General features: G+C 46.7%; 2 protein-coding genes across 4 annotated transcripts in view; both read left to right on the top strand.

Moving 5' to 3' along the window:
• CSAD (cysteine sulfinic acid decarboxylase) overlaps window positions 1-16,151 on the top strand; it is a 742,174-nt gene that overhangs the window by 605,141 nt on the left and 120,882 nt on the right. The gene's annotated exons all lie outside the window — the stretch shown is intronic.
• RARG (retinoic acid receptor gamma) overlaps window positions 1-16,151 on the top strand; it is a 122,930-nt gene that overhangs the window by 93,127 nt on the left and 13,652 nt on the right. For all 3 annotated transcript variants that reach the window (XM_083427773.1, XM_083427774.1, XM_083427775.1), the window contains 2 exons: window positions 12,680-12,828; window positions 15,463-15,604. In XM_083427773.1, the coding sequence (XP_083283899.1) occupies window positions 12,680-12,828; window positions 15,463-15,604 (291 nt within the window). The remainder of the gene's footprint in view (window positions 1-12,679; window positions 12,829-15,462; window positions 15,605-16,151) is intronic.

Below are 16,151 nucleotides of genomic sequence, written 5' to 3'. Positions count from 1 at the left end.
ATTCGTGAAGCAAAGTTCTTAACCTGAAGCACTATTTCTGGGTTAGCGGAGTCTGTAACCTAAAGCGTATGTAACCTGAAGCGTATGTAACCCGAGGTACCACTGTATCTCCTTTGCCTAGCAGCAGGTCCCTGGGTTCTAGGTTGGGTAGGTCCAAGACAGGGCAGGGCTCTCTTGCAACTTTAGTAACTGTGCAGACAATTAGGGTACTGCAATGGACTGTACGCGGGTGGCGCTGTGGTCTAAACCCCACAGAGCCTAGGGCTTGCCGTTCGGAAGGTCAGCGGTTCAAATCCCCGTGACGGGGTGAACTCCTGTTGTTCGGTCGCAGCTCCTGCCAACCTAGCATTTCGAAAGCACCTCAAAGTCCAAGTAGATAAATAGGTACCACTCTGGTGGGAAGGTAAACGGCGTTTCCGTGCGCTGCTCTGGTTCCGCCAGAAGCGGCTTAGTCATTCTTGCCACCTGACCCGGCAAAACTGTCTGTGGACAAACGTCGGCTCCCTCGGCCAGTAAAGCGAGATGAGCGCCACAACCCCAGGGTCATATGCGACTGGACTTAACTGTCAGGAGTCCTTTACCTTTACCTTTTTAGTGTATTGTACACATGGTTCAGAAGCTGCAGCTATTGCAAAATGACCAACTGAGTGTCAGTTGGTGACAGTATAGAAGTGGGCATTCTTGATTATAGCAGCCATCCTCTGAATGCGGGGTAAAAACAATAATAACCTTCCAATGCATTAAAAAAAGCATATACAGTGGTAACTCTGGTTACGTACTTAATTCGTTCCGGAGGTCCATTCTTAACCTGAAACCGTTCTTAACCTGAAGCACCACTTTAGCTAATGGGGCCTCCCGCTGCCGCCGCACTGCCTCTGTTCTCATCCTGAAGCAAAGTTCTTAACCCGAGGTACTGGGTTAGCAGAGTCTGTAACCTGAAGCATATGTAGCCCGAGGTACCACTGTATAACCAAGTTTCCTGGACTCTGCCACTTGAATTTTTTGTTTGTTTGTTTTTTGCGCTTCTCTGGTTTTATTTGTGATAAACAGTTGTGTATTTATCTTCTTTTCATCCAGTTTTTAAGGAAACATTAACTGATTTTTTTTCTTCATTTTCCGTATGGTTCTTTTTATTGTAAGTTTTTATTATATTAAACAGTATATTTAAGAAATATATAAGTGAGTTGCGGAGACAGCCTATCAAGTTAAATTGATCAACTTTATTTTGAATATTTTATTTTATCCCCCCCCCCCCGCCGCCTTTAAACATATGTGCTTGAAGAAGAGGTCTGGAACAGAATCACTTCACTTTATGGTTGCCAAGTCATTTATTGGTCCCTTCAGTAGGGGATGGATTTGCAGACTTTAGCATGAGTTAATATTTATCTCTGCAAAGTAGAAGTTTCTGTCTTTTGATTTAGTTTAAGGTATATTAGCAGGGGCCAGCAAAATGTTGGCAACCGTATTTCACTTACGGAACTATTGCTACAGTTCTAGATTCAGGTAGGTAGCCATGTTGGTCTGACACAGTTGAAATATATAGAAAAATAAAAAAATTGTGCAGTAGCACCTTAGAGACCAACTAAGTTTGTTCTTGATATAAGCTATCTGAAGATGTGCGCATGCACACTTCTTCAGATACACTGCATGCACACGAAAGCTCATACCAGTAACAAACTTAGTTGGTCTCTAAGGTGCTATTGGAAGAATTTTTTTATTTATTTTGTTTCAACTACGGCAGACCCGTAACTAGAACTTTGTCTTTCTAGTCTGCCTGATGAAGAGTCCTGTGAAGGACAAATGCTTTGCATGCATTTAAATAAATAAAATATACCCACCACCACATTATCTCTTCCTGATATAAGAAAGATTGCTCTGATGTAGTTCATGGAATTCCAGGAGTTTGGGCTTGCCAAAACTTATAGATTCTGAGCTTTGCAATTAAAAGCTGGGATGGCACATCTCCACATTACTGGGTGTGTGTTTGTCTCTTTGTGTTACCTGGCATTCTTTCTCTCTTATCCATCTCCCTTAATTCTCACCAGCTTTTCAGACACAACCCTCTGTGTTTATGGGCTGTTTTCAGGTAAATAAAGGCCTTCCAGTGAGATCTAATCACCTGGCAGGGCCTCCTTTTGTCTGCCTCTATCTCCTGGCCCTAGGGAGCCAGTCATGCACTGTTGGAGCCAAGGGAACAGCCTCCAAAGGCCTATTGTCTTATCTGAAAGAAGAGGATAATGCAGAGAGTTAAAATTCATGAGCTTCTAATTGTCCCTTCTTCTCTGATGCTGATGAAGACTCCACTGGAGAGGTTTGCAAGGACAGGAAAAGGGGCTCTGGCGGAATGGATAAACAGCAATTGGCGAACCTTAAAGGTTTCCCTCCCTTCTCATGGTTAAAAAGGTTTTTTTCTGGTGGTGGCAGTGGTGGGTGATAGTCAAATTTACATCAAGACCAGGAGAAGAGCCATAGCAGGAAGCTACTCTAGCTTGCAGTGCTTCCAACATCTCTTTAATGCATGATCCATCCTCACTAGAACCCTGTGAGTTTGACCAGTTGCTTCCATTTTACAAACAGAGAACATTTGCTGCTGAGAATGTGCCAGGCCAGAGTTTGGAAATGGAATCCAAGGAGGAAGGTGTATGGCGCTGGTGTTTGTGTCTTGAACCTCTGGTGCTTTGCCATTGATGCTCCATCATTTCATCTGTGGCCAGTCCAGCAGACTTGGCTCCATGCATTGAGGTTGCCATCTAGTATTAAGTACCAAGACTGTCCGAAAAGCTGGTCAGCTGATCCTCAAGGGCCAGTCCTTACAAACCAAGCTCTGTAAAGCTCCAGCCTTAGAGATGCTCCTCAGTCTGAGACACATGCTGCTCTTCTGAGGCTGCTGAATTCTACTCCTTTTCTTATTGCTCATGTCGCAATCCTGACTTTGACCTTGCATCTGTTTCTGGCCTTTTTATCCAGCCCTCTCTGTCCACCTCAGATCTTGACCCCTGTCTGATTCTGACCATGCCTCTGCCTGAAGGAGACACCTTTATTCCTCTTGGCTGATGGATGTTGAAGGTGTGAATCTGCTCTTTACCTTTTATTCATGCAGTGTAGGAATAACATAAGAATTCAGCCTGCTAAACCTGGAAGGTAGCCCATCCAGGAGAAGGAAAACTCTGGTCCTAAACCTCCATTGCCTTGCATGACATATTTGGGAGAAGAAAAGACTTTAGGAGGATTCCTTTGCGCAAATCCAGAGTGGAGTTCCTAATGCAGTTGGATGGCTCCTTGTATGCCTCCGTTCCACAACTCTTGCAGCCCAGCTGGTGACAAACATATTGCTCTGCTTTGACCCACATCAGTGAGGTTCCTTAGGTGCTACTAACAGAGTGGTTTGACTTCACCCCTGGAGGTGCACTCCATTGACTCTTGAAACAGAGAGATGCCAATAACACCAAAAGAGCCTATGAGTGAAGCAGTGTAAGGTTCATGCTCCCAAGAATGACTCATAGGCTCTGGCAGAAGACATGGACAGAAACCAGGCCCTGGAATAAATTAGGAACTTGCTGAGATCTCTTCCTATGTGTGTCAGGATCACCTTCTACCTAGCTCCAGGTTCCCAGTGAGTGTTGGGCATCTCTCTCTTTTGGAAAGTGAACATTCCCTACTGACCCTGTCCAGGGTGAGAAAGGGCAGAGTAGTGAAAACTCTCAGTTCCTAAAGGAGTTGCTTGCATCATACATCTTTTAGACCATCTTCAGACCCCTCAGTCTGTTTGGTGGGACGTCTTGCTTTCGACTCACCAGTTTTAAATCTGTACCTTGTTGCCTTGGGTGGGGAACCCATGACCTTCCGGATTGTGTTAGACTCCAGCTCCCATCAGCCCCAGTCCCCAGCCGCCATTGATGATGGTCAGGGATGATGGGAGATGTAGTCCAGCAACACCTGGAGGGCCGCAAGTTCCCCAGCCCTGCAGCTCAGCAGCAGCTGCTGCCATCATGAGATTTGCCCTCCCAAGGGCAAGGAATGAGTCTGTGGGTCATGAACCCAGCATTGTCAGACCCAAGTACAATCTACAATTGTACTTCAGCTCTTACCCAAGAGATCCCTTAAGAGGCATCGCTTAGAAACAGTTGCCTAGCGAGCATCCTTACCTAAGCAGTCCCTGAATCACAGAAAAGGAGAAACAAACCGTGGTTCCTAAGACAATACCTGTGGGGACCAGTGAATAAAATGTTGAGACCTGTCTCTCTGCCTCCGTTCTCCATTGACAGAACAAGAACAAGAGCAACTGCTTCTCAAGGTTACTGCAAGAGTGAAAATTAAAGCACATGCATAAAGCTGAAACAAAGATGTTGCTGTGGGAGAAGACTTGTGCAGGCCTTTCAAAGCAGCCTCCTTCCATCTTAGGCCTGCAGATGATGGCAATGGGACTACAACTCCCATCATCCCTGCCCATTGGCCAAGCTGGCTGGGGATGATGGGAGTTGTAGTCCAATAACACCTGGGGACCCAGGGCTGAATAATTACGTTTAAAGGACCTGAACGATGCGGGCGCCTTAGCAGCAACCAGTTTTTAATAGGCCATATTTCACATAAGGCCTGGGCATAGATTCTTCTCACGGACGTGCTCCAGCGCAAGCCAAGCAAAAGGCTTGTTCTGCACCTGCTCTAAGTACAAACACCAACAAAGGGCCGTGCTGGGGTTAGCCTTGTATTCCCCTCAGCTTCTCACTCCCATTTGCCTGTGACTTGGTTTGCAGGCAGCAGAAAGCCACAGAGGTTTGTAAAATAAGGGAGGCCTTTAAGAGCTGCCATGTTGGACAGAGAAGCTGTGGTGTGTAATAAAGAGGAACTCATTAGACTTTTCTGTGGGGAGGAGGGTGCATATGGGAAACTGAGGGGGTCCCAGCTTGCCAGTTGACCTAAAGCCCTGTCTCTATTAAGGGGCTGACTCCTGGAAATCTCATCACAGTGACAACCTGCAACCTGCACTCCTGATATGTGAAGGACTTAAGTGGCTTTGAAATGGATACTCTATTTAGCCATTTCCCTGTGGGGAAAAGGAAGGTGCCACGTTGAATCATGAAGCCTGTTAATACTGGTGCCCCTAGGATGCTAAAAACAGAGACACTGACTCTCCCTCCCAGCTGTATCCTAAGAGTGGCTCCACATTTTATGCAACAACCTTGTTTTTGCCGCTGGCATTACTCTGGTATTTCCTACAGTGTACCCACAAAGCATTAACAAACAGTTATGCGCCTTCAAAAACACACATGTTTGCACACATTAGGAAGGTGCAGCAGAACTCCGTGTCAAACAATGGCTGGGCAAAATGCAGGCCTGCTCATAATTAAGTTTAACGCTGAGCTCCCACTTGGAAAATACAAACCCTTTTGTGAAAGGGAAACCTTTGGGTTCTGACACAACTCTGCAATTCTATGAAAAGCAGAATTCCCATGTTGGAGCAAGACAAAGATACTGCTGCGGGTGGGTTTTTGTATAAAAAATATAAATATAAATTTTGTATAAATAATCACGGCCTAGGACCCTCGTACCTATGGGACCGCCTCTCCCGGTATGCCCCACGGAGAGCCTCAAGGTCCATAAATCAACACCCTAGTGGTCCCAGGCCCTAAGGAAGTTAGATTGGCTTCAACCAGAGCCAGGGCCTTTTCAACACTGGCTCCGGCCTGGTGGAACGCTCTGCCTCATGAGACCAGGGCCCTGCAGGATCTGATTTCTTTCGGCAGGGCCTGTGAGACAGAGTTGTTCCGCCTGGCCTTTGGCTTGGAGCCAATTTGATTCCCTCCCCCTCTTTCTTTTTTCTTTTTCCTTTCTCCTCCTGTGATGAGGCTGCATTTTAATATTTTAATGTTTCAGTATTTTAATGTTGTATTGTAATTTTGTTTTTAAGTTGTATTCATTCAACTTATTTTAATTATTGCTTGTTAGCCGCCCTGAGTCCGGCCTTGGCTGGGGAGGGCGGCGTATAAATAAAAATTATTATTATTGTTATTATTATTATTATTATTAGTCCCTGCCCACATGAAAATTATGTGGCCAGAGTCATCTCCTGCAGCTTTTACCAACTCAGAAACACACATATATTAATTGTGCATAAGTCATTGCAGTCTATATATAGTGGTCTTGAACATTGGTCATCCTATCTCACTGTTGACAGCTTTGGAGAGAGGAAGGTCCCTTCTAATACCACTGGGGGTGGATCTAAACACAAGCGGGGGGTTGGGGTGGAGAACGCTATAAATAAGTCAGAAATTAGATCATTTTAACAAAAGGAAAAAAAAATCCATGGAAAATTGCACTTAAAAATTTCCTGCTCTCTTGCGCCATCTGGTGTTGCATGTTTATTGCATATTCAAATAGCTGTTTCTTTACCAATGTAGCTGAGTCCTGAGTTTAGTCATTTGGGATAGACATTGACCAAAGCAGCTGACACTTTTACGTGTCTACAAATGTATACTGTAAAAATACGCGTTTCATTCCAAGCGGCATCCACGCACCATCTCCATGCTGGCTTATACGCTAATACAGAGGAAGCTTGTTATCAGCTTGAAGGACGATGAAACTTGTAGATACGTCATTTAAGTGGGAGCTGTGGGGTTCAATCAGCTACTGACCCTGTTGATCAGCTGTTAGGCATTAACAGCAAACAGCTGGTTGATGCAATCAGCTGTCACCACCGAAAAGGTGATCGGTGCAAGTGCTGACAAAACACCAAAGCAGGGAATCTCCAATTTAGGGGCTAGATCTGGCATGTTGCTTAATGTTCACCTGGCCCTCACATGCCTCTTTTTCCTTTCCCTTTTACTTGCGTATATGTAAACAAAACATTAATGAACACTGAATTTCCACTTTGTTCCGATTTGTGTGGCCTACTTTGTTCCTGAACACGTTTGAAAGTGTGGATATGGCTGGACTGATCTGTGCCTTCCAAACTGTCCTTAGGCATGGGGCTACGTGATACAGTGGTCCCTTCGTTCCAGAGTTCCGTACTTAACCTGAAACTGTGCTTAACCTGAAGCACCACTTTAGCTAATGGGGCCTCCTGCTGCCGCTGCGCCGCCGGAGCACGATTTCCGTTCTCATCCTGAAGCAAAGTTCTTAACCTGAAGCACTATTTCTGGGTTAGCGGAGTCTGTAACCTGCAGCGTATGTAACCCGAGGTACCACTGTAGTCCAAAATGAGTAGGATTGATTTTTTGGGGAAATGAATGAAACCTTAAATCTAGCTTCCATTGGAAAAGTTTTGCCAAGGGCACTGAAGCCCACCACACGGCATACGTTGTTCAGCTTGCTCTCCTAGCTTCTGAGATTTGTCCAGGCCTTACCCATGTGCACTTTCGAGCATATCTTCACAATCTTAAGGGCTAGAAATCTGCGGTTCAAAAATAAAATGCATGCTGAGATTCTTCACAATTGTGTGGTGTCCAGCACCAAATTATTTGAGGTCCACCCTCCCCCCCCCCGAATATCTGCCTATGAAGAATCTTGTTTTCAGCAAGGGATACAGAGAATAGGCCAGGCACCCCCAAACTTGTCCCTCCAGATGTTTTGGGACTACAACTCCCATCATCCCTAGCCAACAGGACCAGTGGTCAGGGATGATGGGAATTGTAGTCCCAAAACATCTGGATGGCCGAGTTTGGGGGTGCCTGGCATAGGCTAACAGTATGAGTTTTGTTGCTTAGCTCTGGGCTGCTGTGCATTAGCTTGTTTGTTGTGGAGTAATTTAGAAGGCGGGGTGAGAGAGAAACACACAAATGAGTGTGGGAAATGAATATTCATTGGAGGGTTATTTGTTGAGTTGGGAAGGCTGGGTTTGTTTATTGCAGGGTCACTTATAAGAACTGAGCTCAAGAGACATGATGGCTGCATGGAGTTTGTATATGCTGCTTATCTATTGTGGTTAGAGTGGCCTGCGAAGTGCTGTTTTCCTTTTGCAAACAAGAGTTTGTGCTGGGAGATATTGCAGATAGCAGGAAGGTGAAGGGGGCGGTGGTGAGGGAGGAATCTTATAACCATCCACTCCTGTGATCCCTATTGTATTGTAGGCAGGGAATTTTCTGCACAAGCACCCAAATTCTCTGAACAACCCATCCCTGCGATCAACTTGACAGCTGCAATGTTGTTGCTTTATCTATTAAAGGTAAAGGGACCCCTGACCGTTAGGTCCAGTCGTAACCGACTCTGGGGTTGCGGCGCTCATCTCGCTTTATTGGCCGAGGGAGCCGGTGTGCAGCTTCCGGGTCATGTGGCCAGCATGACTAAGCCGCTTTTGGCGAACCAGAGCAGCGCACGGAAACGCCGTTTACCTTCCTGCTGAAGTGGTACCTATTTATCTACTTGCACTTTGACGTGCTTTCGAACTGCTAGGTTTGCAGGAGCAGGGACCGAGCAACGAGAGCTCACCCCATCGCGGGAATTCGAACCGCTGACCTTCTGATCGGCAAGTCCTAGGCTCTGTGGTTTAACCCACAGCGCCACCCGCGTCCCTTGCTGTATCTACTAGGGGGGATCGTTTTGCTCCAGTTTTAGGCTGCGTACAATGGAAAGCACTCCCCCTAAAAAAACTCCAAACCTGGGAATTTTTCATTACCCCACACAGAGCTACCATTCCAAGCACCCTTAAGAATCTACAGTTCCCATGATTTTTTGGGTGAGAAGACATGCTTCCAATGTGCTTTAAAATGTGTTTTCTGAAAGAAGTCACCTTCTGCCTGGTCCTGTGAATGAATGAGAAAACAAACACATTAGGGATATCGATTTGGAACTGCTGAGTGATGCCCACGAAGCAACTCATAGCGAACTTTAGTGCCAAAACTGGCACTAGAAAAGAAGAAAAATGGAGATGGCTTCCTAATCCGGACTTTAAGTTAAACCCGGGTGGAATGATCGTAATTGTGAAACACTTTTTTATTTAAAAAAGCTGTGAATATAACCTACAAGCAGGGCTACCGTATACCGTATTTTTCGCCCTATAGGATGCACCTGCCCATAGGACGCACCTAGATTTGGGGGGGGGGATAAAGGGGGGGGGAATATTTCCCCCTCCCCAGGTGCGGGGCTGGGGCGGGGGAAGGCCGAGCAGAACAGGCCAGGCGTGCAAGGCTTGCGGACATCTGCCCGAAGCACGGGGTGTGCTCCGCAGCGCACCCCGTGCTTTGGGCTGCAGGCTGCTGCCCGCAAGCCTTGGGAGCCCGGTGGGCACTCCTGCCGGGCTCCCAAGGCTTGCGGATAGCTTCCTGAAGCCTGGAGAGCGAGAGCGGTCGGTGCGCACCGACGCCTCTCGCTCTCCTGGCTTCAGCGAAAGCCTGCATTCACCCCATAGGACGCACACACATTTCCGCTTCATTTTTGGAGGGGAAAAAGTGTGTCCTATAGGGCGAAAAATACAGTAATACAAGTCGTTTTATTATGGTTAATGGCCAGGGTTACCATATAGACTGAGTCCACATTCACCGTGTAAGGAGAATGTCACCATTTGAGCAGATCTACACTATACATGATTTAAAGCACACCCAACACACATTCAAAGCACATGACTTCCTCCAAAGAATCCTGTAGGTAAGGGTGTTTGGGATTGTAGCTATGGGAAACTACAGTTCCCATGATTCTTTGGGGGAAGTCATGTGCTTTGAATGTGCGTTGGATATGCTTTAAAATTCAGCGGTTCTCAACCTGTGGGTCCCCAGATGTTGTGGACTCCAACTCCCATCATCCCTGAGCTCTGGCCTTGCTTGCTAGGGGTGATGGGAGTTGTAGTTCAACAACATCTGGGGACCCACAGGTTGAGAAAGGCTGCTTTAAATGAATCTTGTGAATCTGCTGTTGGCTTCACCACCCTAAAAATGGAAACATCCTTAAATTTTTTGGGGGTGAACGCTAAATACAGACCTTTTGCAGGAGGGGAAAGTGGACTAAAACTCACCCCCTCCCCCCGTATTTCCTCCCCAGCTTTTCTAACCTATGTCTCCTTTGGGCAGGGTCATTCCTCTCTTCCCACCCCCAGGGGAAGGGATTAGGTTACACAGCTCTGGTAACAATTCCAACCTGTTTGGCCTGGAATGTGGCATTTAGGGTCTTGTCACAGGAAATTCAGTCTGTGTTGAAAGCTAGAATTGCAAACAGTTTCATGGCTTGCCGGGGTTGGGGGGCGGTGGAAAATGCTGTTTGAACCGAAGGAACTCTGTCCAGGCGTTATGGGTCATGGTGAGGGCAAGAGGCTGGGAGTTTAGGACTAAATCTTTTTAATGTTTCCTCCTTCCCAGGCAACTTCACTGTAAGTAATGCACAGTTACGCCATTTGCCTGCTCAGTGTATGGCTGACTCCCCACCGCCAATCCCAACCGCCCTGTCTCCAGTCACTTACTCCCATGTATATTATAAGGAATATATCCCAGCATATTCCTAATAAAGTATGATCTCCTTCAGCCATGAGGTGTCGTTCGGCAAGCAATTTTCTCTCTTCCTCAAGTCTCCCCAACTGCAAAATAAAATCAACAACTTCAATCCTAAAAAAAAGGGTCAACAACTTTGGTCAGCCCTCACGCATGTTCACTTCATCAAATTTTGAGGGAAAATTGGGCACCCCTGAGTCCCCATCCCACAGCCCTACTCACATTTGTGAAGAATATTCCTACACTGAATGGTCTGTGTCAACATTAAGAAAAAGAGATAGGAATAGGCCAATATCAAGTGGCTTTTCTTCTTTAAGGTTTCAAAGTTCTTAACCTAGCTCAAGGTAGTCATCTGAACTACCTGATGACCAATCACAGACAATGCATCCCTTGAAAAATAAGATTTTAGAGCCATCTTGCCCCCAAATGGCAACTACACATTGGGTGCCTAGCTTATATACCTGAGTTTCTAACACTGTATGATTTCAGAAGGTCGGCGGTTCAAATCCCCGCAATGGGGTGAGCTCCCGTTGCTCGGTCCCTGCTCCTGCCAACCTAGCAGTTTGAAAGCATGTCAAAGTGCAAGTAGATAAATAGGTACCGCTCTGGCAGGAAGGTAAATGGTATTTCCATGCGCTGTTCTGGTTCGCCAGAAGCGGCTTAGTCATGCTGGCCACATGACCCAGAAGCTGTGCGCCGGCTCCCTCGGCCAGTAAAGCGAGATGAGCGCCGCAACCCCAGAGTCGGCCACGACTGGACCTAATGGTCAGGGGTCCCTTTACCTTTTTTTATGATTTCAGAAGGTTGGTCATCAACAGTGGGTGGCATGGTGGGGGTGGCAGCAGCGCTTACCTGACTGATGCTTAGTGGGAAGGAAAGGTGTGGGACGTCACAGCGTGGTGGAAACAGATGACAGCAGAGCCAATCCAGCACTCCTGCTGGTGCGTTTACACTGCACCACACTGTCCACTGCTGGGAGCCAGTTTAATGTGTTGCAGTGTATTTTGGGGGGCACCTATGTGCCACCTTAAAGACTAACAGATTGATCGCAGCATATCGTGAACAACTAGTCCCATTCATTATGGATGAAAACATTTATTCATAGCATAATCTTTCCTGGACCAAGGCATGATTGATGCACGACTAGATGAATGATTTTTTTATTTTATTTTTGTATCTGATGATAAAATGGGCTCTCTGTTCACAAACACTTATGCCCCAATCAATCTGTTAAGTCTTTTAGGTGCCAGAAAGCATTTTGAGGGTGTGTGAGAGATTTTTAATGCAAGTTGAAATGCAGCCAAAGTTCGTAAATTACTTTATAGATTCAGAATCTTGGATGTGTTATTTGTAATGCCTGTCCCTCTGATGGTTCCATGATGCTAAGATAATCCCTCAAACTTTCTGGACTCTGTTCTGCCTTCTGAAGTTCCTTTAGCTTGTTGAGATTGTGATTATGGGGCAAAGCAGATGCAATCCCTGCCCCCCTGCCTAGCCCTCCCCTTTCCCAGTGTGAATCAGGTGAGCAAACAACCCCACAAACTTTCCACACAATAATTTTGAGTCGTAGAAGCTTCCTTAAGATAAAATTTTAAAAAATGAAATGAAACGAAAGGCTGTCATTTTTAATATGTTTTAACCAAAGTTTGGGTGTTGTTGTTGTTTAGTCGTTTAGTCGTGTCCAACTCGTGACCCCATGGACCAGAGCACGCCAGGCACTCCTGTCTTCCACTGCTTCCCGCAGTTTGGTCAAACTCATGCTGGTAGCTTCGAGAACACTATCCAACCATCTCGTCCTCTGTCGTCCCCTTCTCCTTGTGCCCTCCATCTTTCCCAGCGTCAGGGTCTTTTCCAGGGAGTCTTCTCTTCTCATGAGGCAGCCAAAGTATTGGAGCCTCCGCTTCAGGATCTGTCCTTCCAGTGAGCATTCAGGGCTGATTTCCTTAAGAATTGATAGGTTTGATCTTCTTGCAGTCCATGGGACTTGCAAGAGTTTCTTCCAGCACCAGAATTCAAAAGTATCAATTCTTCAGTGATCAGCCTTCTTTATGGTCCAGCTCTCACTTCCATACGTCACTACTGGGAAAACCATAGCTTTCACTATACGGACCTTTGTTGGCAAGGTGATGTCTCTGCTTTTTAAGATGCTGTCTAGGTTTGTCATTGCTTTTCTCCCAAGAAGCAGGTGTCTTTTTAATTTCGTGACTGTTGTTTGGGTGTACAGTGTCCCAAATGTCTGCCTGACCCTCCCCTATTTCCTTCTGCAGCGGTGGAGACGCAGAGCACAAGTTCGGAGGAGATGGTGCCCAGCTCCCCCTCTCCGCCCCCACCCCCACGTGTCTACAAACCTTGCTTCGTCTGCAACGACAAATCATCTGGCTATCATTACGGGGTCAGCTCCTGCGAAGGCTGCAAGGTGAGTGGAGGGAGCTTCCCCACCCCACAAGACGCTGTCGCACACCTCAACTAACCCTCTGCGCTGGGGGGCTCCTTGCAGCGCAGCTCGCCCGAATCGTGAGTTCAAGCAGGCATCTGTTCAGACCAGGAGGGTGGGGTTGGCTGCTTCACCCAGGCCTCCTTTCCTCGTCCAAAGGAATGTTGCAGCAGGGAATTTGAAGCTGCATGCCAACACCCAAAAAAACAGATTATGCAAGCAAGATGAAATGTGCAAAACAAGCATATGCATGCTGACTTGCATCCTCTTGTGTCCCGGTTGTTGAATTGGGGGGTTTCTGGTTGCAGAAAATTCTGCACCTACTTCAAAGATCATCAGGTTAACATCCGTCAGGCTGAGGCTGAATCTGTACATATGGAGAGTGTGTTTTCCACCTTGGGAACCTTTGAGGGTTGGTTGCTGGAACTGAGAGCTATAGCTAACTCATTTGGCCTGTGAGGCTGTGTCCTCCAAACCATGCCCACCTGCTCCACACCTGACTTGCTCCACAATTTGGACAGCTGGGCTTTTACTGTGCACCTATCATTCACCTGCCAGCAGATGATTGACAGGCGGTGGTCTCCCCTATCAAAGCTGGCCTGCAGGCGGAGTGGGAGATAAAGATCTAGGGTCCCTGGCTGAAAGAGTTCCCCACTGCTGCCCTTTATACTGAGGGAGCGGAGAGATAGTGACTTGCCTAAGATGATGATTGGACTCAGAACTTCCTGGTTCACATACTTCCCAGCCCCTTACAAAATGCCAGCTCTTTAAAGGGCAACTTCTGTTAAAGGATCGCAAGTGGCAGGGCAGTGGAAGACCCTCTGCCTGAGATTTTGGAAAAGCTGTCGCTGCTACTGCTAGTCAGGGAAGACTGTCCTGGGCTAGAACGGAAGGTCTGATTCATTACAAGTCAGCTGCTTATGATACACAAACATTTAAAAGTCAGAGGTGGGCCAAAGAACAAGGGGGCCTTGCATCTTTTCTGAGTGCCCCAGGTGTTTCCCTGTGTGGGGTAGTGAATTCAGTGGAAGGAGGGATCAAATTAAGGGCTATCAGTAGGATATTACATAAATTTTTTATTATTATTATTTTTATTATTATTATTATTATTAATTCAATTTATATACCACCCTTTATCAAAAGATCCCAAGGTGGTGTACAATTGTTAAAAACACATTACAGAACACCAGTGATAAAAATACAATGAAAACACATAATAAAAAGCACACTGACAGACAGCCTAATAATAAAATAGTCATCGTAATAACAGTCCTCTTCTCCACACTTTCACAGGCCATAGATTATTAAATAGCCATAGGCCTGGGTAAAGAGGAATGCTTTTGCCTGGTGCCTAAAGACATGGAATGATGGCGCCAGGCGAGCCTCTCTGGGGAGAGCATTCCACAACCGGGGAGCCACCACAAAAAAGGCCAGTTCTCTTTCTGCCTCCCAAAGATGACCTTTTTGGGAGATGATCTGGAGTGTAAGGAATGGAAGGAACTGAACAGGAATTGAATTGATTTGGAGCAGGATAAATTGGGAAATTAACCGGGGTAATAGGAATCAAAGAGGTACTGTTTTGGGATATCTGACTTGGGCCGTAAATTAAGCGACAAACTTAAACCTGGGGGTGATCTGGATGGAAATAGTTGGCTTGCCTTCTGTGCCATTTAAAGTCTAAACTGGCATGTGCATATTTGCAAATTGTATGTACATTTGTTTCTATGGACCCATGCCCCAAAAGTCATTAGCCACTCCCCTGATCTGAAGATTCAAAACTCATACTGTCATAGCCAGCTAAAAAAGCCAATGCAATTCTGGGCTGCATCAATAGGAGTATAGCATCTAGATCAAGGGGAGTAATAGTGCCACTGTATTCTGCTCTGGTCAGACCTCACCTGGAGTACTGTGTCCAGTTCTGGGCACCACAGTTCAAGAAGGACACTGACAAACTGGAACGTGTCCAGAGGAGGGCAACCAAAATGGTCAAAGGCCTGGAAACGATGCCTTATGAGGAACGGCTAAGGGAGCTGGGCATGTTTAGCCTGGAGAAGAGGAGGTTAAGGGGGGATATGATAGCCATGTTCAAATATATAAAAGGATGTCACATAGAGGAGGGAGAAAGGTTGTTTTCTGCTGCTCCAGAGAAGCGGACACGGAGCAATGGATCCAAACTACAAGAAAGAAGATTCCACCTAAACATGAGGAAGAACTTCCTGACAGTAAGAGCTGTTCGACAGTGGAATTTGCTGCCAAGGAGTGTGGTGGAGTCTCCTTCTTCGGAGGTCTTTAAGCAGAGGCTTGACAACCATATGTCAGGAGTGCTCTGATGGTGTTTCCTGCTTGGCAGGGGGTTGGACTCGATGGCCCTTGTGGTCTCTTCCAACTCTATGATTCTATGATTCACGCTGGTAAGCGACGACATCTGAAACAGCCTCCAAGCTGCAAAAACGGTCCTACCTGAAGCAGCGAGTTTTGTAGAAGGTGGCAGTGGATATCACAATTTGCACTGGGAAAGGAGACTTGGAAAGGAGGCTTGGAACTACCTAAGTGCCTTCCTTCCGCATCACCCACCTGGTCACCTGTTCCTCTTTCTCCCTCTCTCTGATGTTTTAGGGCTTCTTTCGCCGAAGCATCCAGAAAAACATGGTCTACACCTGCCACCGGGACAAGAACTGTCAGATCAACAAGGTCACCCGCAACCGCTGCCAGTATTGCCGCCTGCAAAAGTGCTTTGAGGTTGGCATGTCCAAAGAAGGTGAGCTCTGTTCTAAGCCCGGGTGGGGTGGGGGGGCAGTGTGTGAGGGATGATAGCAAATGAGATTACAGTAGGTAAAACAAAACAGAAAGCAAAGGGAGGTTCCATTCAGTGCCCTTCAGATGGGGTGGCATGCATGCCCCCATTCGCTGGCACAGACGTAACACACTTTGAAACTGTCAGCCTGTGTGTGCAAGGACCATGTCTGCCTTACTGTTTTATGTACCGCAGAAGTAGTCATTCGAATACAGTGGTACCTCAGGTTACATACGCTTCGGGTTACAGACTCCGCTAACCCCGAAATAGTGCTTCAGGTTAAGAACTTTGCTTCAGGATGAGAACAGAAATCGTGCACTGGCGGCGTGGCGGCAGCAGTGGGAGGCCCCATTAGCTAAAGTGGTGCTTCAGGTTAAGAACAGTTTCAGGTTAAGAATGGACCTCCGGAACGAATTAAGTACTTAACCCTAGGTACCACTGTATTAAGGGACGCGGGTGGCGCTGTGGGTAAAAGCCTCAGCACCTAGGACTTGTCAATCAGAAGGTCGGC

This window comes from Podarcis tiliguerta, assembly GCF_965153285.1.
Source record: "Podarcis tiliguerta genome assembly, chromosome: 2".
Classification (NCBI taxonomy): Eukaryota; Metazoa; Chordata; class Lepidosauria; order Squamata; family Lacertidae; genus Podarcis; species Podarcis tiliguerta.
This window is presented reverse-complemented; position numbering and strand designations above follow the sequence as displayed.